This window comes from Papio anubis, chromosome 3, assembly GCF_008728515.1.
Source record: "Papio anubis isolate 15944 chromosome 3, Panubis1.0, whole genome shotgun sequence".
NCBI classification, from domain to species: domain Eukaryota; kingdom Metazoa; phylum Chordata; class Mammalia; order Primates; family Cercopithecidae; genus Papio; species Papio anubis.
Window position 1 is genome coordinate 137073595 of NC_044978.1, and position 27078 is coordinate 137100672.

Sequence of the window (27078 nt, forward strand, 5' to 3'; positions counted from 1 at the left end):
TTCAGGAGGCTGAGGCAGGAGAATCACTTGAACCCAGGAGGCGGTGGTTGCAGTGAGCCAAGATCGTGCCACTGCACTCCAGCCTGGGCAACAGAGGGAGACTCCATCTCAGAAAAAAAAAGAAAAAAAAAATCAATCCTTGATGCTTTCACATTTATTGGAAACCAATATAATCTCTTTAATGACGCAATGCTTGACAGATATGTCTCTAATAATTGTTCATTTATTTTGCATGTATTGGTTGGCTTAGCATTAATAATAATAAATTTATTTAGTGATGATATGCTTATCATTAGTACTGCACTTTTAAGCTTGCACTTTAAATCAGCCTTCATTAACTGGCCAGTTCATTATATACAAGAACTTACTATTAAGTTTTCCTTTAAGTTTTTAAAGAACTATGTAAAACAATCTATAATAAATTTTGAATCTTAAGAATGTCATACCTAGAATGCCTAAAATCTAAATAAGGCTGAACCAGTTACAAGAAATGAGCTTCTAAAATGAAAACTTTTTTTCATTGACTCCTTCTGCACTTATTTTTGAATTTATTTTTATTTTTTATCTTCAAAGATTGTCATTATGAAATATTACCTCTTAACTCTTTTTTCTGTGTATGCAATTTCTTTACAATTACTTCTAATTTATATTTGATGTAGTTTTAAGTACATTTTTGAGGTATGCACATAGAATAAAGTGAAATAATAGATCGTTATCATATAGTAGGAATTATAAATTGTTGATCTGGGAACCAGAATGAGACACTGGCTACCATGTAGTATTTGAATTGATTTGATTTGACAATAAGCTTTCTTACTGTCAAGGAAAATAACAAAAACATTTTTGTTTCTCCAATTTATGGAAAGGGGAAATGTCATCAAGTTTTTAGATACCAGAATCATTCTGTTTTCTGTGGCCAGAAATGCTTTCCTCCAAACCTTCATCTTTCTGTTTATTCAACAGTTTACATATTATCTACTTTTTGAAACCTTGTATTATGCATTCAGTGGGGAATTATCTTTTCTCTGAATTATAAATTGATAATTATAAAAGTTTATCTACCACAAATTGAATATCTATCATGTGAGAGGCAAATAACAGACACTGTGTTTTCTCTAATCCTTGCAATAATCCTGCAATATTCATGCTGTTTTACCCTCGTTACAGATGATGAAACTGAGCCAAGAGAAGCCAAATGATTTGCACAAGGTCACATAACTAATAAGAGCAGAAATCTTGGAATACCAATAGCGCTTTGTAATTTGAGGATCTCCTCACATAGAATGTTCCTTTCTAAAACATTTGCGTAGCTATATAAAAAAATCTGTAAGCTTTATCCATCCACTGCTTCTTAAAAAGGGAAAATATGTGAAACCCATTGACATTTTGAATATTACTGTGCTTTCTTGCAGCCTGTGAACTTATGAATCAAGGCATCTTGGCCCTGGTCAGCTCCATTGGCTGCACGTCAGCAGGATCCCTCCAGTCTTTGGCAGACGCCATGCATATCCCCCACCTCTTCATTCAGCGCTCAACAGCTGGGACCCCAAGGAGTGGCTGTGGACTCACCCGGAGCAACAGGAATGATGACTACACTCTCTCAGTTCGCCCACCTGTCTACCTGAATGACGTTATCCTAAGAGTGGTCACAGAGTATGCCTGGCAGAAATTCATTATATTCTATGACAGTGAATATGGTAAGTGTTTATAATTTGTGTGGGTTTTGTAAGCTGATATTTGCATGAGAAGCAATTTCATTAAATCTTAAACGTTTCAAGGATCTTACTCACTGTTATTTGGGTTTTCTTGTCTTGTCATATTCTTCTTATAAACCTAGCAGCAACTGAAAATTGTGTTAAGGTATTTAAGTCCAACAGTTTGGTATAAAGTCAACTTTAATTGTAAATACCTATACCTACTTAATGCTGAGTTTACAAATGTTTCTAGAGAGAATCTGACTCCAACACATCTTGATTTTTCAAATAATGGTAATTTAGTCATAAAAACAACACAATCTTTCTTCTCTTTCAAAAAAATATTTATACCTCCCTATAATGCAGAAGATCATATTGGATAACCCTAGAACACTGAAAATTTACCCCTTTCTATTAATTGGTTAAATGAAATCTGACAGATCTTGCTTACACCCTTGTGTAGACTTTAATACCCACTCAGTACTTAACTCCTTGGAGTCACTAAAATTATGTCACCATACACTCCATATTATATGTTGTCTGCAGTAGGAAATCTCACAAAAATACTAAGTAGTATAAAAACAATTTCTTTAATCTTCCAAGGTAAAACACAAAGTATTGTCCCTAAATTTACCATCATTTGAGAATAAAATGCTTTGTCTCAGTATACTTACTGGTGCTTCATTAAAAACTAAACAAATAACATTTTTGTTTACATTTATTTTTTCTGAATTTATCTACCTTTTTTCTAACTGTCTGATCCCAGATATCTTAACCTATAGATTCCCTCTTACTTGTGGCAGAAATAAAATAGAGATGAGTATGACCAAATGAGGGGAAATGAACAGATCTTGATAAAGAATGCATATTTTGAAACATGTGTTTTCTTAGAGGTTACATCTTGAGAAGGAGTCTTGGAAAAATTTTATGTTCAATCGGGATGGGTTCAGTTTTTACAATTTTCTGAAAAGAAAGTCAGAGAGGATTTCACTCTCTGTAGCGTAACTTATTTTTCTTTGCAAATAAGTAAATAAACATCTTTAAAATGCCTTCTTGTCCTAAGCTACCCAGCAATGTGAACAATATTGGAGAACAGTTATACAAGAGTCGGCCAGAAAGTGCCATCAATAGAATTGAGAACAAACAAGTTGGCAGAAATCTAGGAAGCAACAAATAAGAAAGAGCTCCTGTGGACTCCCAGGGAGGGAGAGCAAGTGGCAGTTACATTGAGCCCTGAATATTCAAGGGTTGCATGGGGTTTTGGCAGCCAGAGTCCCATTAAACTTGGTGGGTAGGCTTCAGCCAAAGTCTGTGGCACTCTCTGGAAACAACTCCTTTGTCTCCAAGACGGAAATCCTCATTTTTGTTGCTTAATTCACATTATTGAGGGGTCACAGACCAAAGTCTAAGAGACCGAAATGAATAAAATAAACAAAAATGATATTAAAAATAATTGGCTCATCAGTTAAAGTAAGGATTGAACTCAACACAAGCCTGAAATTCACTAATAGGATTATTTAGAGAACATAGTAAACTCTTTGGAATCAACATGCTGAATAAGACTTTGTTGATTTTCTTACAGTCAGATTATTTGTGGCCTTTGTAACTTAAATGGTATTCTTATAGTCTCTGATCAAACATATATTGAAATAATAAATTTAAAAACAGGGACTCTTTACTTAAGGGGGGAAAACAATTTTCAGTTAGTACTATGAAAGTGACTTTTTAATTTTTTTTTTTGATGGGAGTTTCCCTCTGCCACCCAGGCTGGAGTGCAGTGGTGCGATTTCGACTCACTGCAACCTCCGCCTCCCGGGTTCAAGAGATTCTTCTGCCTCAGCCTCCTGAGTAGCTGGGACTACAGGCACATGCTGCCACACCCAGCTATTTTTTTTTTTTTTTTTTTTTTTCGTATTTTTAGTAGAGACAGGGTTTCACTGTGTTAGGCAGGATGGTCTCGATTTCCTGACATCATGATCCACCGACCTCGGCCTCCCAAAGTGCTGGGATTTGGAACAGAAAAGGGATTTTTGATTAAGGCATTTTATCAACATTCAAACAAGGATATTACTCATTCATTATAAATGACCATGAAGAAAGAAAATTCCTTGTTAGCTTGTTTCCAAGTCCTACATAGATTATAGTCAGGTAATTTGTATAAAAGAAGACATTTTTATTATGGGTGAGATAACTATATTTTGAAAATATATACTAAATAAATACATATACAGAATCTTTTATACATATTTGAAATTTCTTATTCTTTTCTCCTAAGTTTTTATTTGAGTAAATAAGATGGAATAATCATGTAATATATGACTAGGTCATCTGTTAGATCTGAGGTTTGCTTTAGGAATTTTCTTTTATTCTTGGGATAAACTTGCTTTTTCACTTATTTAGCTTAATGATTTATGAAAAATATTTCTGCTTCTATCATTATTTCAGTAATACCCTTGTTTAATGAAAGAAAAATTCCCTTTAATACTTACAATTAATCTTGCAAGTAAAGCATTGGAATAGAGTCCAAAATAAACATCAAGCTATCCAAATACCTTGTACTTTGAAGAGGGCTGCTTGTATTTACATATCCATTCATCAATGTCATCATTTTAAGTTCAAACATCGGAATTGTATGTCACTTTTATGTTGGTTATCAAGAATTGCTTTCATTAAGAAATAGATTAACTATCATCTATGCATGGAATTAGGCAGCTTTATGGGGCCAAATGTTATTGAAAATGTATTTTGTTTAGAAAAAGTACATACTTTTTAAAAAGATTTAGACTTCTATATCAAGTTACTTAGATAAACCTCCTTCTCAAAAGCAGTTAATTATAATTAAGGGCAAAATACAAATGTCTACTTTAAATTTCTTAACAAAGAAAATTGATATCTTTGATTCTAAGTCAATGGATGAAAAGATGAAAAAAAATGTGGAAACTTTATTTGAATGGATTGATTCAGGACACATTTTTAAAAGGCTTGAAAATAGGTTAGGAAGCATTCAGCTTTTAAAAATATGTCCTTCGGGAAATATCCATTGCTCACTTGCTCAGTGCAATGCAACCTATGAGATAAAAAGTATTCAAAACGTAGTCTTAGTCTTTAACAAGCTTACAATTAACAAAAGGTGTGTCTTTCTTAATAGAGAAAATAGTGGGTTAAGTGTTATGAATGATGTAAACTCAGGGCTACTGGTGTGTAACGAAGTGTTTAATTTTGGCACCAGTGATTAAAGACTTTATGGAATGACTTCAATCTTGATTATGGAAGCTAATAGTATTTTAAGAGGCAAAAATATGTGAGAAACAGCCCCCCCACCAATAGAAAGTGTGATCAAATATTGCAGCAATTACCATATTAAAAATAATATCTCTGAGCACTTTAATTTGTCAAACACTAGAACAAGATATCATATCATTGGATCTTCTCGGTAGCCCTATGAAGTAAGGACACTACTGTCACAATTTTACAAATGGGGAGACGGGAACAACTGATAGGTAACTTGTTCACAAAAAACATAACTAGGAAGTATCAGATCTGAGACTTAAAGTCTGACAGAGCCTATAACCTTAATCATTTATCAGTATAAAGGAGTTGCAATAAACTATCACCCAAGAATATAATAAGGGCTAATCTAATAGAGAATATTTACTATATCCAGCCTCTCTTCTAAGTGCTTTATATGTATTATCTCATTTAATCCTCATACTAGCCCTCTGTAGTAGTTATTATTATTATTATTATTATTATTATTATTTCCAAATGAAAAAGCTGAGGTAGTGGGAGGTCAGGTAACTTCCAGTAAGTGGAGAAACCCCAATTCAAATATGAAAGATCTCTTCCTGTCCTTGCTTTCAACCATGACAGTATTTTAACATTATAGATATAAAAATAACCTATATCTGTTGGAATAATTTCCAACAGATTGTGAAATAAAAAGTAAATGTATAAATTACATAGAATCATTTTCAGTAGAGAGACTTCAAGCCCTCAGAATTCCAGCATACTAACACCAAGGGAAAATACTGTATGTCAATTAGGAAGGTTTACTTGTTGTTGAAAGCATGGAAATGAGAAAGTCATTGGGACAAAATAGGCTGACCTCTCTGTAGCAGAAATAGCTGCCTTCTCCTTGTGGGCAAAAGTAGAAATGTTGCAACCTCAAATAAATCCTTTCGTTGTCCGATTAATGCTTCTGGCACAGTAAAGGTTTATGCAGAAATTCGAGAAAGCCACCTGGCTGTTTAAGGTAAACTCTGATGGCTCACAAGCTTCGTTTACCAGCCTGGCTCAATAACTATTCTTTTTTCTTTGCAAATAGAATACCAAACTTGAGAGTGCAACATTCCCGGCTGAAAAACTATAGTCCTGGGATATCTTACAGCTAACTTTTGTGATGTAATGCTGTCAGAAATTGTGAAAAGTTGGGAATTTTACCCTATTTACAAGCTAACAAGTTAGCTGCATCCGTTTCATGGATGCTGGTGGGAAATACTAGGCTTTCAGATTGCATAGAGAGACTTTATTACTCATGGTACAGCAAGCAGCATGACCCTCATAGTAATGTCTGTTTCTCTTGCCCTCAAGTTCCACAATGCAACGTGGAGCACTTCAAGTGAATACCGTATGTGTAATGGGCTTAAATGGCAGCTAAGAAACCCTGAGCTTAGGGAACCCATGTGTCCTGTTCCCTAATAAGAACTCCTGTTTTCAAAATGTGTAGTAACACAGGAGACCTATGGAGAATTGTCTCCCAATAATATAATATTCATGTTCTTGCTACAACATTGTGGGCTAATAGCAAATTTCCCCCATGAGATTGCCACTCCTCTAGTTAATCTGAAAGGTAAGAATTGGGATCAAATCCATTCAGCTTTTCTCATCTGTATTTATTTAAAGAGATGGTAAACAGGACTTGAATGATTAGGATTGATCGCAACCATGCCCACCAGGGTCCTGGACACAGCCAGTTGAACAAATCCTATGAACCACTGAAGTTTACTTTAAAAAGCCAGGTAGCTTTCTCCTTAAATTTCCGCATAAACCTTTCCACTTGGCCAGAAGCATTAATTTAGATACAAAAGGATTTATTTGTGGTTACAAAGATTCCACCTTTGCCCATAGGCAAAACCTATCATCTGCAAATACCCTGGCCAGTGAGTTGAAGCTGACCTGAATGAATTCCAGAACTGAAGTGGTGCCATTGATTGCTTCAGTGAAATTCAGGGAAAACTTTGTAATGGATGAATTCCATAGTAGGATAAACTGCCCACAGGATTCACAGATGTTGCTCCACGTAGCTCCCGTAAATAAATAAGGGTAGCCTCACTTTGGAGAGATCTCATTAGTGTACTGTATGTTCTTCTGCTGATCTTTACTTAAACAATTGAAAATTTCTCATGCCTACCCTAATGTTCAATCATGTGTCTTCAGAAGGGTGGTAATCTCCATACAAAAATTATAGTACTGGAAGTGGGGCTGGTTTGCCTGAGTTGGTGGAGGGAAGGGTTACGCCCAATTTCAGGAACCCCTGGGGTGGAATACAAACAAATACTACCTCCTATGTGACCTCCTCGTCCTCTGGTAATGCCCAGTGTTCTCTATTAGTAGAATAATTCAGTCCAGTTCTTGTTTAGGAGAGACTTTGTGTGGGTAGTTGATTAGGTCCGTCCTCATTGTCTACTCCAGGGGTCAGCAAACTACTGTTGGGTTTGAAATCTCTTTTTGTAAATAAAATTCCATTGGAACTCAGCCATGGTCATATATTTGCCTGTTGTTTGGTTGCTTTTCAGCTACAGTAGCAGAGTCCTGCACTTGTAACAAAAGCAATATAACCTAAATAACCCTGACATATTATTATCTAGCCTTTTAAGGATTATTTACCAATCCTTGTTTTATGCCACCAGTTTAGTAGCTTTCTTACCATCCAATGTAATGGGTGAGAATAGTGGTAGAGAAGGTATTTAGAGGTACTTACAAGCATTCTGCAAAGGGGTGGCAGGTGCATCGTCTGCTATTTCCAGTAGACTTACTCATAAGAATAAAGGAATGGCGATCAAGTCATGAATAGAGCCATCTGGTAAGAAAAGGCAAGTCCAACAGTCAGTGAAGTCTAAGACACTTATCCTAGTTTGGATGTTCTGTACCAGGGAGTTTTGTTTCATGGAGAATACTCCAGAAGTCATTTTGAAAGACAAATATCATTAATATCTGTCCTTTCCCCGTAATTGTTGGGGTCTGTGAATGTTTCCTTCTCATTTGGTGCTCTCCCTCTACCTCCAGAAAATTGATGTATTTCATCCTAATAACTGTGATGTCATCTTTTTTCTCAATTATTTCCTGTTTGCACATAGACTTTTCATAAAAAATGGTGCAAGAGCTACAAGGACATTTTTATAAAACTTCCAGAGACTGATTGTGTCCCTCACTTTGGCCTGCATGAACAAGCTGCGTCCTCACAAAGTGCTCATTATCCTTATGATCCAGAATCATATCAATAAAACAAGAAACTCCAGGAGACTGAAACATAATTGAGTCCAAATCCCATAAGCTCCATTTAGGCAAGGCTGCCACACAGGCTGCTCTGGGGAAAAAGAAAGAAGTGTTTTGCCCAGAAAACGTTATAATAAAATTTTGAAATTAGAAGTAGGTATAGGTAATCCCACACGACATTCATGTTGATCATTGCACAGAAATCACCCAAGATGATATTATTTCTTTCTTGGAACATATTCATAAAGTGAACAAGCTGCCTCACTAAGGTGTATGAACCAGGAAAAGGTGAAGAAGATAAAACTGGACATCTTTTGAAGTCAGCATTTGAGGAGATTGTTTCAATACTAAACAACACTGGAAGTCTGTTGATGGTGGACAGTAAGTTCCTTGATTACCAGGCCATTGTTGAGCATCTTTTGCATACATTTATCAGGCTGCAAATGGTCCAGTAAGCTGAAAACATGATACAGATTAATTTCAAGAGCTTCTAAAGAAGTGCCTACATCAGTGGATCAGACTGAAACAATAATAACATGACCTAAAAAAGTATCTCCAACATTTTCAGGCAGTCCTAGGAAGTGATCAGAGGCCAAAATAGTCAATGTGCTTGCAGTGGGAGTGGACAACCGTCTTTGACTTTCCCTACTAGGAGACAAGGAGTCAACTTTTAGCAGGAATCACAAGTATTACATACAGTGCAGGCCCTGGGAACAGAAATTACTTGCTTTGTGTCCTGTCTGTGATGGTAGACCCAGTAAATGGTAGATCAAGTCAGGCAGCAATGGTGGCAATCTGTGTCTGTTCCAGTAATCAGCTCGAGTCCAATTGATCTGATCAGTTAATGGACTTTTACTGTGGGTTTCTCCATGAGTAACCCTGATGCAGCCTTGATATAATTCCACAATTCACAGTTCCAAAGTGTGGTGTCTATAGTGTTACTACTCTGTAGTTCTCTAAGTGGCATACCAAACCACTAAGCTGTTGGCAACAGATCAGCACTCACAATGTGTATATATACACATATATATACACACACACATATGTGTATGTGTTTACGTGTGTGTGTGTGTGTATATATATATATATATATAGAGAGAGAGAGAGAGAGAAAGTGCCATGGAGGTGAGTATTGTACAGGGCTATGAGAACAGGCTTAGGTTCTGCCCACTTAGCAGAGTAAGCATGTCCATTTTCAGTACTGCATAGCAGGTGCTGAACTTGAATGACCTAAGCAAACTACAGTGAACGCTTTCAGATTTCACTTCAGCAAAGCCATCACCATTTGTTTATGGAACTTCTGCATCTCAAGACCCTGTCCAGCCAGCACTTAGCTTTAGGAGGTAAAGTATCCTAAAGGAAGAATTTGATTTTGATTTGCATGCTTGTTGGACCCTGCACATATTACTAGTTGTTGAATTGGAAGTGACCCTCCTCCAGATAGGAATGTCAGGTCATTCATAGATCAGGCTTTCAGTTTCAGTAAGAGTCCATTAGAAAGCTAATAGCTGCTTTTGAAAATGGATGTACCGGGTAGCCATATTTGGGGAGCTCCAAGTCCAAAATCCCAAAGTGAGTCTCTAGGAGGAGATCCCTCTCTTCAGCAGAGCTCCCAACTGGCATAGTCATTAGTCAGAGTCAGACATTCCCAGAGTCCAACACAGTGCTAGGCATCTCTTTTTGGGAAGAAAAGAAGCATGTCTGTATGCGACATTATTCCCAATAAGGAAAATCTCCTTGAATATTTATGAAGTAGGAAAGTAGAAACATATAACACATGAATTCCAATTATATACTCAATGTAGGAAGCAACAACAGTATATTAAGTTGTTATAAAGGGAGCCACCTACATGTCACGTATCTTTCCCTCCCGCACTGAGACCCCCACCAAATAGTTGAATCTGAGCATTTTCCCCTCTTCCCCCAGGGCTGGATAGGTGCTATATCCAACAAAGCCATAGAAGTCTGAGTCCCTCCCTTCCCCAAGTTTTATCAGAAGATTGATACGTGCCTAGGGTGTTTAGTCTCTCTTATGGCAAGAATCCTTCTTGTTAAGGCAGCTGATGCCAGGTAAAAGGGGAAAGGAAAAGAAAGGGATGTGGATCCAGAGACCTACTGTACAGCAATAAGCAAGGCACTTTCAGTTTCAAGTAGCTACTATCAAGTTCAACCAAGCAAATCTGGTTTTGGTCTACCCCAAGCTCTATATCTTCATGGGTAACACGTTTATTTCAGCTCAGATTGATTCTTTCACTTTTTATTTTTCTAACTTTGATAGTTGAAGGAATATCTCTGTATGAGTATTATATATATAAAAAAAAAAACCTTCAAATATTTCCAAGTGTTGAAGAGTGATTGTGTTTGTGTTAAAACCTTGAGTGGCACTTGCTTCAGGAAATAAAGGGTGTTAATTTGCTTTCTATTAAGGTTATTTAAAAATTGGTTGGAATAAATGCTAGTTGAATTTATACTTCATGACTTGAAAAGCAAGCTGATTTTCATCCTGCCTTCTCAAGGAGTGCAATATGTTTTAAATACTACTTTTACCTGCTTTTTAACTTTCCATGAAAAAAATAAATAAATATTTTAAGGACACCTGGAAAATTTTGAAATACATTTTATATACATGTGGAGATTAAAGCCAAGAGACTAAAAAAAAGTCACTTTTTATTTTGATTTTGTTTTGTTAACTATGGCGCTCAGTCCAATATTCTCTCTGCATAGTTTTAATGCAGTCTTACTAATGTAACCAGAATAACTCTTCACTGATAATGAGAAATTAACAGCTGAAGAAAATCAATACCATAAATAGGTAATATAATTTTAATGAAAGGCCACAATCTGAAGGTTCTATATTGAATTAGTATCTGGAGAGTGTGTGCATAGATGATTGTGGGAAGGAATTCTAAACATCAGTCTTCATCACAGTTACATTTACATGCATAAGAAACAGGACTCCTACTTACACTAAGATTAAACCTAATTAGTATCTATGTAGAAAAGAGTGAAGATGGGAAAACAAAGACAAATGTGAAGAGAAAATGACTGATAATTAGCCAAAATTGAATTAAAGACATCAATTCACTGAGCCCTAAGCATTAGTAACTACAAATAAATAAATTAATTAATCAAATTGATGTTGGTATTTGAAAAAAGAAAAGCTTAAATAGCAAGAAACTAAACTTCACCTCTAGAATATAGCAAAATGAGACTATATTAAACACAAAGTGTAAGAAAAAAATAAGTAGAGATAAATAAAACAGAAAACAGAAAAACAGAGAAAGTTAACAAAGTCTAAAATTATTAATTTTTAGGAAAGATTTTGATAAACCACTAGCAAGACCATTAAAAAAATTTTTTTTATTATACTTCAAGTTCTGGGATACATGTGCAGAACGTGCAGATTTGTTACATAGGTATACATGTGCCATGGTGGTTTGCTGCACCCATCAACCTGTCATCTACATCAGGTATTTCTCCTAATGCTATCCCTCCCCTAGCCCTCCACACCCTGACAGGTCCCGGTTTATGATGTTCCCCTGCTTGTGTCCATGTATTCTCATTGTTCAACTCCAGGAAGACTATTTTTAAAAAATATAGAAAACAAAATTTGCCAGTATCAGAAATTAAAAATAATACATATCCTCCACACACACAAAATATTCTACTGGAAATTCTAACACTGAAATAAAGCAAAGAATAAAACACAAAGAATTTGAAAAGGAAGAAGCAAAAATGTCTTTATTTCTCAATACATAATAATGTACATAGAAAATCCTATGAAATCTAAAACTTTTAAGTTAATTAGTAAGCTTATAACCTATATTTGAAAGTAATTATATTTCTTTATAATAGCAATAAAAAATTAAAACCTGAAATAAAACATAATATCAAATACCCAGAAATCTGCAAAATGTTACAAGACATTTACACTAAAAATTATGAAATATTGACCCAGAGTATTTAAAGAAGAACTAAATAATGGAGAGATATATGTTCATGGTTTTCAAATTTTAGTCTTAAGATATCCATTTTTCATAAATTGATTTATAGATTTAATATAATAATCAAAAATCTTAAATTTTTAAATTGTTTTTAGAGCCTTTTGAAGAAATTGATAAGCTGATCCCAACATTGTGTAGAGATCTTATAAAGGCACAACAATTGAAAGAACAAAGAAAAAAATTGGATGAAATATTTTACCTGACTTCAAGGCTTTTTTGATATTGGCGTAAGGATTGACAAATAGATTCATGGGACATCATTAGGAGTCCAGAAATCAACCCACACAGAGTGGGGCTGGTTATTAACCGACATGCCAATCAATTCAGTGGTGAAATGTTTAAACAATATTGCTGAACCAACTGGGTGCCTGTATGGAATGAAAACAAAAATAACTTTTATCTCTAACCACACACAAAAATTAACTCAAGATTGATCACAGACTTAAACTAAAATGTTAGAATTAGAAATCTTTTAGAGGAAAACAAGAGATTATCTTCATGACTTCAGGATATATAAAGATTTCTCAGGTACAAAAACATTTTGGACTTTCGCAAAATTAAAATGTTCTGCTCATTGACATACAACATTAAGAAATAGACAAACTACAAACTGAGCAATAAATTCTAAAACATATAAATATGTGCAATATGTAAAGGGTTCAGAGAATACACATATTTAAAAACTCTTACAAAGCAACAGTATGAAACCAAAAACAATTTTAAATGGATGAAAGCCTTGTCCAGACCATTCACATAAGAAGATATATAAGTGGCAAATAAACTGTGCAACTTTATTAGTCCATAGAAAAGTGCAAATTTAAATTACAAGGAGATGCCAATCTGTACCCACTAGATTGGCTGAAGGCAAAGATTGGCAATACAATTGCACCTCTGATACTTTGCTGGTTAGAATGTAAAACCTACAGTCGCTTTGGAGAGCTGTTTGGCAATTTTTTACCAAGTTAAATATCTACTTACCTCGTATACCCCACCCATTTCACTCCAGAAAAATGAGAATGTATAGCCACATGAATTCTTGTACAAGAATATTCATAGCAGCATTATTCCTCATATCCAAAACTGGAAGCAACTCTAATGCCCATCATTTTGAGGATGGTTAAATGAATTTTGGTACAGGAGAATATTATTGAGCAAAATAAGTAATGAGCTCTTGAAATATGAAGAAACACTGTGTTAAATGAGAAAAGCCTGACATTTAAAAATGAGTAATACTGTATGATTCCATATATTTTAAGTCCAGTAAGTACAAAACTAAGCTATAGTGATCAAAATCAGACAGTGGTCACATCTATTTGTCTGGGGTAGATTGTCTGGAAAGTGACACGAAATAACTTTTAGTGGTAATGGAAATATCCATTATCTTGTTTTGAGTGACAGTAACAGTGGAATACAATAAACAATCCTTTAAGCATGTGAGATCTATTTATTATATGTAAATTAAACTTCAGTAAAAATTACAATATAGAACAACCCATCAAATATTTTAAGACAAAAACGGTAAAGGAAAGGATAAAGAAAAAAAAGCAATTTACACAAATATCATAATTTTAAACTAAACACATAATTGAATCATAATGACTTAGAGATTACTGAGTCATAAACAAAAGGTGAGAATTTAATTTGGTGGCCACTGAGAACCCAAATTTTAAAGTATATTAGAATCTCTAGGAGAGTTTTTTAATAATTGGAATGCCTGGGCCTCATTCCAAAACCATTCAATCAAAATTTTTGCAGGGTGCATGGCAACATATATATATTTAAAACTTCACAGGCGCTTCTGATAAGCCAGCTTTGTTCCTTGATAAGGCATCTGGAAACAATAAATTTCAACAGGTCTCCTCTTCCACATCTCTGATTGACAGTTCTGTTTCCCCTGCCAGAACACTCCAAGCAATGCAGAATTCATTACTTTTTGATGCAGCTTTTTTCACTTTTAGACATTGAACATTTCTAGTTGTCAAAAAGTTTACATGAAACTGAAAACACACACATTGATAAAAATGAGTCATTTTCTGGAATAATATAAGTAATCTGTTTTGCTTATAATCGTTTATCAAGAAGTCAATAAAATCATACCTCTCTAAACTTACCCTAGATGTCTACTGCTTAAGCACCGCAAGCAATTTACCATTTTTGAATTTGATGTTAATTTCAGATACCTCACCTTTCTGAGTGCCTTTATCCCTAGCTATTCTGGTTTTTCCATCTCTCTGTATAAGAAGATAAGACCTGACATATTTACTGATTACAAAATATGCCTCGTGTTGTCTTGTTGCTGTAGAGAGATGTGAGATATTTAACTCTTTATAAATACAAAACACTTGTACTGTGCTTTCTTTATCATAATTTCAATTTTATGTTTTATCTTCATTGTGTTAATGATACTGACCAACCCTTCCAGTTTTGCATTGTTCTCAATTGGCTTAACATGCTGGTCATGATTTCAACCAAATGCCTTCCAAGAGGAGGCATTGTCAAACAGGTGGATTATGGTATTGAAAGAGGCTCGTAAAAGGCAATTGGCAGTCGTTCCAGGTAGACTCACCGTCAGAGAGGTCTAAGCAAAGAATTAAGACAGATATATCTGACAATGGCTAGATGCCATAATAAAAGAGTCTTGCAACAGAAATAATACAGAAACCAGAAAGTTATAAGAGGAGGTGCTCCTTAGAATAGAAAAATAGTAGGTAAATTGTTTTAATGGAATTATTTTCTTTTGAGAGTACTGATGAGGGAAAAATTAAATTTCAGGGCTGGAAAACCTGAGTAGAACTGATTTACTAGAATGAAGCAAACAGTAAGGTTGACAATGTGCTCCTCATCAAATGAGCTACTTGAGTTCTTTAAGTTTCCTTGCCTAGTAACAATAACAACCCAATACTGGGATGGATATAGTGGTAGATCTATTAGAATGGATTCAGTTGTAGAGATTGGAGGGATACTTCAGTGACAGGGAACTAAACAGTTTATCATGATAATGATGCAGATACATGAACTTAATGAAAATAGTTATTCTCTTAACCATATCCTCATCTCTACTTCTATTCATGTGTTGGTTCATTCTGAATCAAGTTAGCAGACCCTGGTGACTTAAAGCCTATCCTGACAGAGGATTGTATTAAAGAAAGAAAAGATAATTCCCTGTGTGTGTGTATGTGTGTGTGCGTGTATATATATACACACATATATATGATATATTATACATAGGGATTTTTATCGATACATCAAATATTACATGTTGTTTGGGTCCTTTTCCATTCTTAAACCAAATAATTTGGTCAAGTATATGGAGGGCTCCGAGTTACCACCCTGATTTACATGATGACTCTTTGGTAGAAAGGTGAAGGGTAGGCATACATAGACACATGTACTTCCTTTTTTGGTTTGAAAGCAATCTTACTTACAAGAATAATTAAGAAAATTATAATTGTTATATTATAATTCATTATTTTTAAATCACTTTTAAAACATACCCTTTGAAAGTTTAGTTTATATTTTTTTGTTTCATTTAGTTTTGGTCAGCTAAAAATTATTTTATGGTCTTAGCCTTTCTGTTATTTTCTTACAGTTTCAGGATAGCCTTTACTATTCTACAACAAGGTTGTTGACCTTATATAAATCTTCACTGTAATTTGTTAAACTGTTTCTGAAAATCAGAGACCTAGATATGCATAATAAGTATTGACAAAAGGGCATAGAAATGACTAAATCCAGTATGCTGGGTAGATATGTACACTTTTTGTTACCCATATACACAAAAACAAAGAAAAAAATCAACTTTAGGAATGAATCAGAGGGTTATGTATGGGCTCCTCTGCATACTGAAAACATTGATTTAATGTTTTCAAACTGGAGTCAGTACATAGTCTAGTGATCTAAGCTACTTAAGCACCACTCTTCACCGTATCACTCTTTACTTACAATTTAATTGCCACATGTCCTTTTGAAATGAACATTGAAGGACCATCCTCATGAATGCATTCCTAAGAATCACAATGTTTATTCTGTGTAGTCTTGCTGTAGGTTTAATCAAGACCCATGAAATGGACACATTCCTCTTAATTGATTGCAAATGTTTATGATTACCCAGAGAGTGTTTTCAAATGTCTGATGACTATAATATTACTGACTTTCTCTCTAGGCAGTCTTAAATCTGTTTATTACTCATTTGGCTACTTTCCAGCTTTCAGTTGTCTCATTTACTTCAATGTGCATCAATAAGCATATAATTAATCCAAACAACTTATTGAACTATTTCCTTTGCATTAGTATATATGATGTTAAGCAGGTAAAATTTATATATTCTACCACTTTGGATTTATTCATCAGTAAAATGTTCTTAACAAATATTGATCAGTATCACTGTAAAGATGCCTCTTATAGTGAAATATTGTGATCTCATGCTCAGATCACAAGTTATTATCAAATAGAAATTCAGTCTCAGTGATGGTCCACTGTTGCCAGAACTTGTCACTTCAAAAATCTAGTATACCATATAATTATCATTATGTTTTAAGTACAAAGTAAAAATGCAGCACAAATGCCAACAAAATCATAAATGACTCAAATTCTTTTTGAAGTGAGGTTTTTTCTAAGCAAGATTTTTTAAATGGCTTATGGTTAAAAGTTTTATTTTCTCAGGAAGCAAGCCATTTATAAAGTATGTTTTGCTATTCACATGTTGGGAAAAGTCTCTTCAGTTCAGTGATGTATCTCATGTATCCAGCAGTATGACATACTCTTTATTTTTAAAAAAGTCCGAGGTTTCAAATATTAATTTTAATGCTTGGCATTCTGTCATAATTTCAGAAACACCAAGACTGGCTGAATACAGTGCTGAAGCCTTTTTCTACTCCAAGTGGGGTCTTAAAATGTATTACATGATTAAAAAAATTAAATGTGCCTAATCTACACAGAGGAGGAAGAAATGAATAGAGGAGACAAATCAGACACAAAAACTTAGTGACATATCTCTTTTCCTATTGAATTTATTATTTTAAAAGTGATATTTCAAAACAATAATCAGACTGAGAATTACTATTTTGATGTATTCCAGAGAATGCCACTAAATTTTGTTAAATTGCACCTGTACTTTGAAAAATGACTAGTATTGCAGGATACTTCTATCTGTAATACAGTTTGTGGTATCATCAGATGGTATAGATAATATAGTCCATGAGGGCAAGAATTGTTTATTGTTTTGCTCAACATTCTCTTCCAAGTACCTCTCACAGTGCTTGGCACGTGGTAAGCAAAGACTTGAAAGAGATTTATTTGTTTTATTTATTAAATTTTTAACATTGATACATATGACATGTATATATCATATTTTCAGGGTACATATGATAATTTGATAAATTCATGTAATCAAATCAGGATAGTTGGGATATCCATCACCTTAAATATTTATCTTTTCTTTGCAATAGCAACATTTGAATTGTTTTCTTTTAGCTATTTTGAAATGTACAATCAATTGATCTTAACTATAGTCACCCTACTGATTTATTGAGCACCAGGTCTTATTTATTCTAAGGGTATAATTTTACCCATTAATAAGCCTCTTTCCATTCCCTTAACCCCCCTACCATTCTCGGCCCCTGGTCACCACCAGTCTGCTCTCTATCTTCATGAATTCCACTTTTATATCTTGGGGTATGGAATGAGCAATAGTGGGTCATATTTCTAATTAAAAGTCTTTTTTGGGGTCAGTTTAGAAATATGCTTATATATTAAATTCTAATATTTCCTAGGATTTTTTTCTACCCTAATCTACTTTGATATAAACCATTTTAGTAGAGAGATTAAAATTAATCTTACTTTACAGATGACAGTAAAGTCATTATTTTACATGATTTAATATAATGAATCATTAAGCTTCAATCAGCCACTACCTCTTGGAGGATTGTTGTGGGAAGCTGGCCTAAATAAGTAACACAATACAGATATCTGAGAAATTGATGGTTGCTAGAATGTTATAGACATCAACCTTTAGTTCCCATCAATATTTTATTCCATTTTCCTATAAAAAAAAGATGGCAGAAGAAAATCAAGATAAATGTTGTTATTAGCATTATCACATTAAAATATCATTTCCTGTTTAAATGTTAATTCTTTCCATTGAACTGGAAGCAACTCAAGGACAGGAACTGAGCCTTGATCTTCCTTATCAAAGTATCAGATATTTACTTTAAAAAATGTATTAATCAAGACCCTTTCTCTTACAAGTAGCAGAAGTTTACTTCAGAATAGCTTTTTTAAAATTGACTCATGTAGTCTGAAAGTCTAGGGAACAGCTGCCTTGCCTCTGTTTCACTTTAGTTACTTTCACACTAGACATGTTGGCTCCTGCAATCGCAAAACTACTACATTGGGACAACTTGTGATACACAAGAAAGACCACTTCTTGTAGATTATCCATAATTCACATTTCAATCTTCACTGTAATTTGTTAAACTGTTTCTGGAAATCAGAGACTTAGATATGCATAATAAGTATTGACAAAATATCTTAGCATGGAAATGACTAAATCCAGTATGCTGGGTAGATATGTACACTTTTTGTTACCCTTATGCACAAAAACAAAGAAAAAATCAACTTTAGGGATGAATCAGAGGGTTATTTATGGGCTCCACTGCATACTGAAAACATTGATTTAATGTTTCCAAACTAGAGTCAGTACTAGCCTTTAAAAAATTACTTAGGCCAAGGACATGGAGAGTTCAAACTAACCAGCCCAGGACACATGACCATCCAGCAATGCAACCTAGAGAGTTGAGCACATGTGGAAAACAAGGGATGCATCCAGATTTATTTCTTAAATGAAAAGTGGCATCTTGTGGTTTGAATAAAGGAAAGGAAATATTGGGAAGATTAAAAATAAAAGACACCAACTACTTAGCCACCAGTCTAACCCTATTAACTTGGAACTACGATTATACTGGTGGCTAAGTAAGAATCTAAACCTAGTTTTCTGACACCAAATGCAGTGTGTTTTCCCCTAGATAAAAGAGTTGTTTTATAAATGAAAGGTGGAAACGTTGACTGCAAATTACTTATAAAGGCTTTGCATATCATCAAAGTGCCCCAAAAACCAAAACAGTAACTTTCGACTTGATAAATATAAGGAAAAATTAGGATGGACTCTGCCCAGTGCCACCCAAATCCCCCTTCAAAACTGAAGGCTATCTTCTCCCAAATGCTGAGAGGGCTTGCTGCTGACTACCTTCCTTATGAATTACCTACCCTCAGCTTAGGAGAACCACCTCACCAAAGGCCACAGGGGGGTGTAAAATTCCTCCTTCCACCAGCGCTAATTTGGGATAACTCTGAAGACCATCCCACTTCCAGAGCTCACTGCAGGGCTTTGCTGAGACTACATTGTAGCCCCAGGTCTCCCTCTGCTGGCTCCTTCTTGCTCCCTTCCCTTGTGGCACAGTGTTATTCCCAAGAGCAGTCCCTGATAGATTTTCTGATCTCCAATCTCTACCCCAGAGTCTGTTTCCTGGGAACCCAACCTTCTACAGTTAATACGCTTTTCTTAGGCCTAAAGGATAATTAAATAGTAAGTAAAACAATGAAAGGTTTTCAGGGAAAGTATTTATGTGTTTGCTATCTTTTTATCTAAAATTTTCCTCTATTTTTAAACAAAACCTCACAGTACTTTTTAGCATGGAAATGTCTATACCTTACCCTCTCATGCAGTCTCTATGGGAAAAAAATCACTAACATCAGTGATGATATGCTAATCCAGGTTCTCCAATAACTACTTTTAAGAGAGGCAAGCAGAGTTAACTAAGAGATTATAATCTTGGCAGTGTGCAGAATGTTTTCAGTATATACATTTACTGAGAGGAGACAGAATTCATAATCTTTGATTTTTCTCAAAAGAGTCTGTAACACAAAGAAAGTTAAGAAATTGGAGCACTGGTTCCCAGATGGTCTCTTAAGAAGCATCAAGTGAGAAAAAATCCCTTGTTTTTTTTCCTGAGAGTTTCTGATTCCATAGAAATGGGATTGAGCAAAAATCTTCATTTTCAACAAGTTTTCCAGATGACTCCAAAATAAAACTCGGTGGATTACAATTTGGAAAAATACAGACTTATGGATTAAAATATAGTTCTGCTAGTTTCTATTGCTGGTGTATCACATTACCACAAATTTAGAGGCTTAAACAATACAAGTTATTAATAGTATTTTTTAGATCAGCAGTCTGAAATGGAATCTCAGTGGGCTATAATCAGTGTCAGCAATGCTGTGTTCTCTGGTGGTTCTAGGGAAGAGTCAATTTCCTTGCCCTTTCCACCTTCTAGAAACAACCCGTCTTTCTTCACTCAAGGTCCCTTTCCCCATCTTCAAAGCCAGCAGCCTTGCATCTCTCCGAAGATGCTGAGTCTCAACACATTCTTCAGGAGTTAGACCTCCCTTTGATGCTCCTGTTCTGTCTCCCTCTTCCAATTTTAAAGACTGTGATTACACTAGAGTCACCCAAATAATATGGGATAATCTCCCTATTTTAAGGTCAGACAATTAACAGCTTTAATTCTATCTGCAACCTTAATTTGTCTTTGCTGTGTAACATAGTATATTCACAGATTACAGGAATTAACATGTGAGCATTTTGGGGAGACCAATATTCTACCTAACACAAGTTCCTTTAGAGTGCCATGGAAAAAACGTCTTCCCCCTCCCCCAATCTTATGTTTAATAACTCAGTTAATGAGCCTTCCACCACCTGATGTTATGTAATTGTCTGGTTAATAGAATTAATTACTGGAAACTATGGAAACTTCTTTTAGCTTTCTGTTATCCATAAATAGCACCTAGTCACACCCCCTCACCTGGAAGCACCTTGAGGTCAGGAACCATATACTCTTTATTTCTGAAACACAGGGAACTCATCTCATTGACTTCCAGCTATCTATACAGATAATATAGCTGAATGATTGTGATGTGTGATGATGTTCATGTTCAATGAACAAAACCAAAGGCCTACTCTCTTTTATTTTTTATTTTTTACTTTTTTGAAATGAGTCTCTCTCTGTCACCCAGGCTGGAGTGCAGTGGCGCCATCTCGGCTCACTGCAACCTCTGCCTCCTGGGTTCAAGTGATTCTCCTGTTTTAGCCTCCTGAGTAACTGGGACTACAGGCATGCGCCACCACACCCGGCTAATTTTTTGTATTTTTAGTAGAGATGGGATTTCACCATGTTAGCCAGGCTGGTCTCAAACTCCTGACCTCAGGCAATCCACCTGCCTCAGCCTCCCAAAGTGCTGGGGTTACAGACATGAGTCACTGCGCCCAGGCTACTCTCTTTTTTAATGACTCTTTTACACAGAGCAGCTCATAAACAGCATGACTCGGAATCTTCTCCCATGGAACTTACCAATTGCCACATAACATGGGTATTTGGTGTCATTTGCTCAAATAAGCAAAACTATTTATGCTTAACTTCTGCATTCCATGAGACTACCTTGCAATTTATGCTTGCCATTTTGGGTAGCTAGCCATCAGTAAAATTGAAGCAATCTGGTCTATTGGTAGGAAGAACGGTGGTCTCTTAACAAAGAGTCATGTTCTATTACTAACAGTAAAAGAATTACCATATGTTAGACCCTACACTAGATTTTGTATATATACAACAAACACACACAGACACTTTTGCGAAATCAATCTTTGAAGACTTCTATAAGATAAATATTTTTTGCTGGGAGTGATGGCTTAAGCCTGTAATCCCAGCGCTTTGGGAGGCCGAGGCAGGTGGATTGCCTGAGCTCAGAAGTTCAAACCAGCCTGGCCAACATGATGAATCCCTATCTTTACCAAAAATACAAAAGTTAGCCTGGCATGGAGGTGTGCACCTGTAGTCTCAGCTACTCAGGAGGCTGAGGTGGGAGGATTGCTTGAGCCTGGGATGTGGAGGTTGCAATGAGCTGATATCATGCCACTATACTCCAACCTGGTTAATAGAGTGGGACCCTGTCTCCAAAATATATATAAACAAATAAATTATTCATTTACAGTTGAGGAAAACTTTTCAAAAAATTTTAGTTACATATCTAAGAAGTGACCACCAGAATTCCAGTGTAAGGAAACAGAAGGGTTATAGTGGTCTTTTGTCACATCACTTTTCAGTATGTATATCACTCTGATCAAAAATTAAAGCTAAAAAACATTATATAGTTTCAAATTAAGGAGAATTAATTTACTATACCAATTTATTTATTTAAAAAAATTTTGAGGCGGCATCTCACTCTGTCACCCATGTTGGAGTGCAGTGGCACGATCTCAGCTCACTGCAACCTCCACTTCCCTGGTTCAAGCCATTTTCATGCCTCAGCCTGGGTAATTTTATGTATTTTTAGTAGAGACGAGGTTTACCATGTTAGCCAGGCTGGTCACGAACTCCTGGCCTCAAGTGATCCGCCCACTTCAGCCTCCCAAAGTGCTGGGATTTCAGACATAAGCCAGCGCGCCCAGCCCCAATTTAAAGCATATAATCAAACGCGTCACTTCCAGACTTAAACTGCTTTTCATTCTGCTCTCGTATCCAGTCATCCACTTAAGGCAGATCCTCTGCTTGAAACTTTTGATAGATTAAAGCTGTATTTAGAATAAAATTAAAACCTCTTCCTGTGTCTCACAGAGATCTACATAACCTGACTCTTCCTCTCCATCCAGCTTCATGTCTCACTAGCTAGGCTGCAACCACAGTGGCCTCCTATAGGTTTTTCATCCACAGGCTCTTTAATATCCTGGGTATTTTCTGAGCTGTTGCCTTTCTCCTTATCTCTTTGCTTGGATAATGTCTTCTTATTCCTTTACCTCAGAGTTTAAATACGAGTTTTGCAGAGAAACCGTCCTCTAACGAAAATAGATCCTCCTCCTCACCCTATTATCATCTACCAATGCACTCATTGTTTTCTTCCAAACACTTAGTGTGCTTTGTGGTTTTTTAGTTTGTTTACTTGTTTATTGTTTGTTTTAATGTGTGGATGGGTATTCATTGATGTGCTCTGAGCTCCTAGCATTGTGTCTAATATTCAACAAATGTTTTTGGAGAACAAGTTTTTTTCCTCAAAGTGAGGATGCAAACTAGCACTGGTATTTTATTTTTGTAATCAGAAGATTTCATAGAGGGTAAGTAATCTGAAACTTTATTCTCTAGTCATGCTCTGTTTTCTGAGCATCTTGGATCTATTTCAATGTAACTTTTGTTTTGTTTGCCTTGTATTCAGATGTACACTTTAAGTAACTCAAAGAACAACTTACAATTTGAAATCAATAATCTGCTCTGTCTGCTCTGGCATGTATTTTTTTTTTCTTTTTCTTTTTTTTTTTTTTTTTTTTTTTTTTTTTTTTTTTTTGAGACGGAGTCTCACTCTGTCACCCAGGCTGGAGTGCAGTGGGATGATCTCGGCTCACTGCAACTTCCAACTCCCGGTTCAAGCAATTCTTCTGCCTCAGCCTCCCAAGTAGCTGGGACTACAGGCGTGTGCCACCACGTCTGACTAATATTTGTATTTTTAGTAGAGACAGGGTTTCACCATATTGGCCAGGCTGGTCTCAAACTCCTGATCTCATGATCTGCTGCCTCAGCCTCCCAAAGTGCTGGGATTACAGGTGTGAGCCACCACACTGGGCCTTTCACATGTATTCTAAAGGTGTATTGATTCTGGGGTGAGGCCCAAGCTTGTGTATTTTTGATAAATTTCTCAAATGATTCTGATTCATATCAAACTTTAAGAACATCTGCTTAGCGTGTACATAGTCTCGTTATTGTACTTCTACCTGTATCAACCAAATTCCATCAAATTTAACCATTTGCTTAATTCATGCTTCAGAGTCTTACACCCTTATGTACATTCTGACTTGGATATTGAATGAATATACAACACCTTTATTATTCCAGCTCTTTTATTTCATCCTCTGCCTTAGCTGAGGATTTTATTCTTTTAACCTGCTTTGATAGTAACATCCTGGGTTTACAATATAATTAATGATAAGAAATGTAAGATAGAATTTACACAGTATATATGTTGTAAAGATTTTGAAAGTCATCAGATAATGAAACATATAATATTTATAACAACTATTTTAAAATGAAAGCAATCAGAAGAAGAAAGCAAAATTGTTATTTTAGTCAATTTGTAACTTTTTAAATATAAATGTTTATAAGAGTAAACGTAGTTTCCAAATTTTTGGCTATTTGTTTTCCTGTTCTGTGGGTTTACTTATTGCTTTTTCTGGTTTGTATGTTGAAAAATATGTAATTTAACTATTGCCATTGAGAGGCAAATTTTACATGCAGACAAACAGGCAAACACACACTATTAAGGATTTTGAGATCTAGTCTACTCATAAGTTCCCTACGATCCCATTTACCTGTTTCTCTGGTATTTGCCCTTTAAATATTTTATTCTTTGGATATGTAATGAAAAACATAGTTTATGATATAGTAAAAGAAAATCTACTATATTAAGATTATAACATAATCTATATTAAGCTTGTATTGTGCCAGATACTTAATTCAGATATCTTCTTCTATAAACAAGCTATCTGATACCACGAAGAAATATTTGTGATATTTCAGACACTCATTGTTACTCAAATACACATCAAAGTACAAATGATAAACTCTTTAGATTAAATTTTACTTTTCTTATTTAAATGTGACATGGATACTGAACGTTTTAATTTGATAAATTTCTAGAACTGCTTATTTTGGAATGAGTATGTAAATATTTTGCTGATCATCATAAATTCAAAAATGTTGCTTAAGATTTTCTAAAATGCTGAAATAAGTATTGAAAAAATATGTTTTGCACATTAAATATGTTCTCCTTACTAAGACAAATTTGGTGTCTCCTACCAACTTTTCCAAATTTAGCTAAGGAGGTAATACTCATTAGATAGATTAAAATGCAGCTTTTATTTGTAGTCTAAGTGACCTGAGCCCTTCAAAGATAACCTTTCGAAGCTTTCTGTTTAACTGATAAAAGTCAAGTTTAGTGATACTGTTGCCTATTTTAAGAAACATTCATAATCTTGATTCAGATTCATCTGTCATCAATGATATTCATGCTTACATGAGGTTAATACTACCATTTAAAATGCTAAGGAAAATAGGGAATGTCTTTCCCTTATTCATGTTTGGCTCTAGAGAAATGGGGCATCTCTCCAACCACCTCCCTGTGCCCTCACCCAACATTCCTAGCGTGGATATCATTTAGGTTCCATGTAGATATAAAGAAATCTATTTTAAAAATAACAGTTGCTACATTTTTCATGTGAACACATCAAAATGTGCCAAACCTTCCATCAGCTGATGGAACTCTCAAATATGTTTAAGGTTTGGCACATCTTCAGAGAGCCTACAATGTGGAACAATATTCTGATATAGGTGAAATAGCTTATGCCTTCCTTCTGTACAATAATTCACGTGTATTTTGACGGGCTTTTGATGTTTCCAGATATCCGTGGAATACAAGAGTTCTTGGACAAAGTTTCTCAGCAGGGAATGGATGTTGCACTTCAGAAGGTAGAAAACAACATCAATAAAATGATCACCACTCTCTTTGACACCATGAGAATAGAAGAACTGAATCGCTATCGAGACACTCTTAGGCGAGCAATCCTTGTTATGAATCCTGCCACAGCCAAATCCTTCATTACTGAGGTAAGTGAGAGTTGTCTTGGGGTGAGAGTTGTGCAAAAAAATTAAAAGCTTTGGAATAGACCCTACAGAGGAGATGAAAATTAAGAGCAGTGCGAAGGAATTAATGACACAACTTTTGTTAACACTAATGGAGGTAGCATAGTGCTTGCTCGCTCATCTCATTTACCCCTTACTGTCCAGTTAATTGCTGAGAACATTTGTATTTATATATATTTGGGCACATAGACAGAACAATTTTAAGAAGTCTTATAGAAGTTTAAAAGTGCCGTTGACCTGAATGAATCTGGTAAGATCAAGATTAAATTCACAAGTGCATAGCTCTCTAACTAATCCTTAGTATTTTTTGTAATTTAAAATTTTACTTCTGAAAAAAGAAATGTACTTGAATCAGGATATTATTTCATAAACATGATTACTGTTACAAAAACATATACAGATTTATATCTTCCCTGTGAACTTTGTACCAACACAAATAATTGTCTGAAACTCCGTAAAGTGATGACCACTGTACATTTTATGATGCTACATCCTCAAATTTTTAATTGTGTCTGTTCATTTAGTTAGAAGCTCTGAAATTTAGTAAAAATACAATTAAGACTTTTCAGTGATTGGTGTAACATTTCTATGTTCTGAAATGCCTGCTATTGCCTTGTAAAAGTTTATTGTCAAGTCTTTTTGCCCTACTTCAAGTTTTTAATGTTACGTAGTGGTAGAACTGGTCATGACGTTACATACTTTTACATGGGATTTTAAAAAACATTTTAAATTTGGGAGGGAATTTATTTGTTTAATACTTTTTTTTTTTTTTTTTTGCTTTATTTCACTATTATGCTTCTGTTAGCTCCTGAAGTACTGCTATAAATCTTCCAAATTAGGAACATGTTAGAAGTTCTTTGACACTCACTATATAGTTGGCATCAAAAAACATAAGGCAGAATATAAATCACTAAGAAGGGTAAAACTTGTGTAAAACCGTCAGTAATACCAATTTTTTCATTTTAATAGGAAACTTCATTATGCATTTTAAAGACAAATATAAACATTTTACTTTTTGAGTTCAGCAAATGACTTAGAGAATCTTATTGAACTACTATATTTTTTTCATAATATAAAATATTTCCAGTTTTAAAGAAGTTGGTTCCTGCCTTCAAGAAATACAAATCTGGAAGGTGGAAACAAGTTCACAGG

The 27078-nt window shown here is 35.0% G+C and overlaps 1 protein-coding gene across 1 annotated transcript in view; it reads left to right on the forward strand.

The window, feature by feature from the left end:
- The window catches only part of GRID2 (glutamate ionotropic receptor delta type subunit 2), a 1499636-nt gene that overhangs the window by 794946 nt on the left and 677612 nt on the right, over window positions 1–27078 (forward strand). The window contains exons 3-4 of the mRNA XM_017959328.3: window positions 1413–1697; window positions 25685–25890. Coding sequence (XP_017814817.1) covers window positions 1413–1697; window positions 25685–25890 — 491 coding nt within the window. The remainder of the gene's footprint in view (window positions 1–1412; window positions 1698–25684; window positions 25891–27078) is intronic.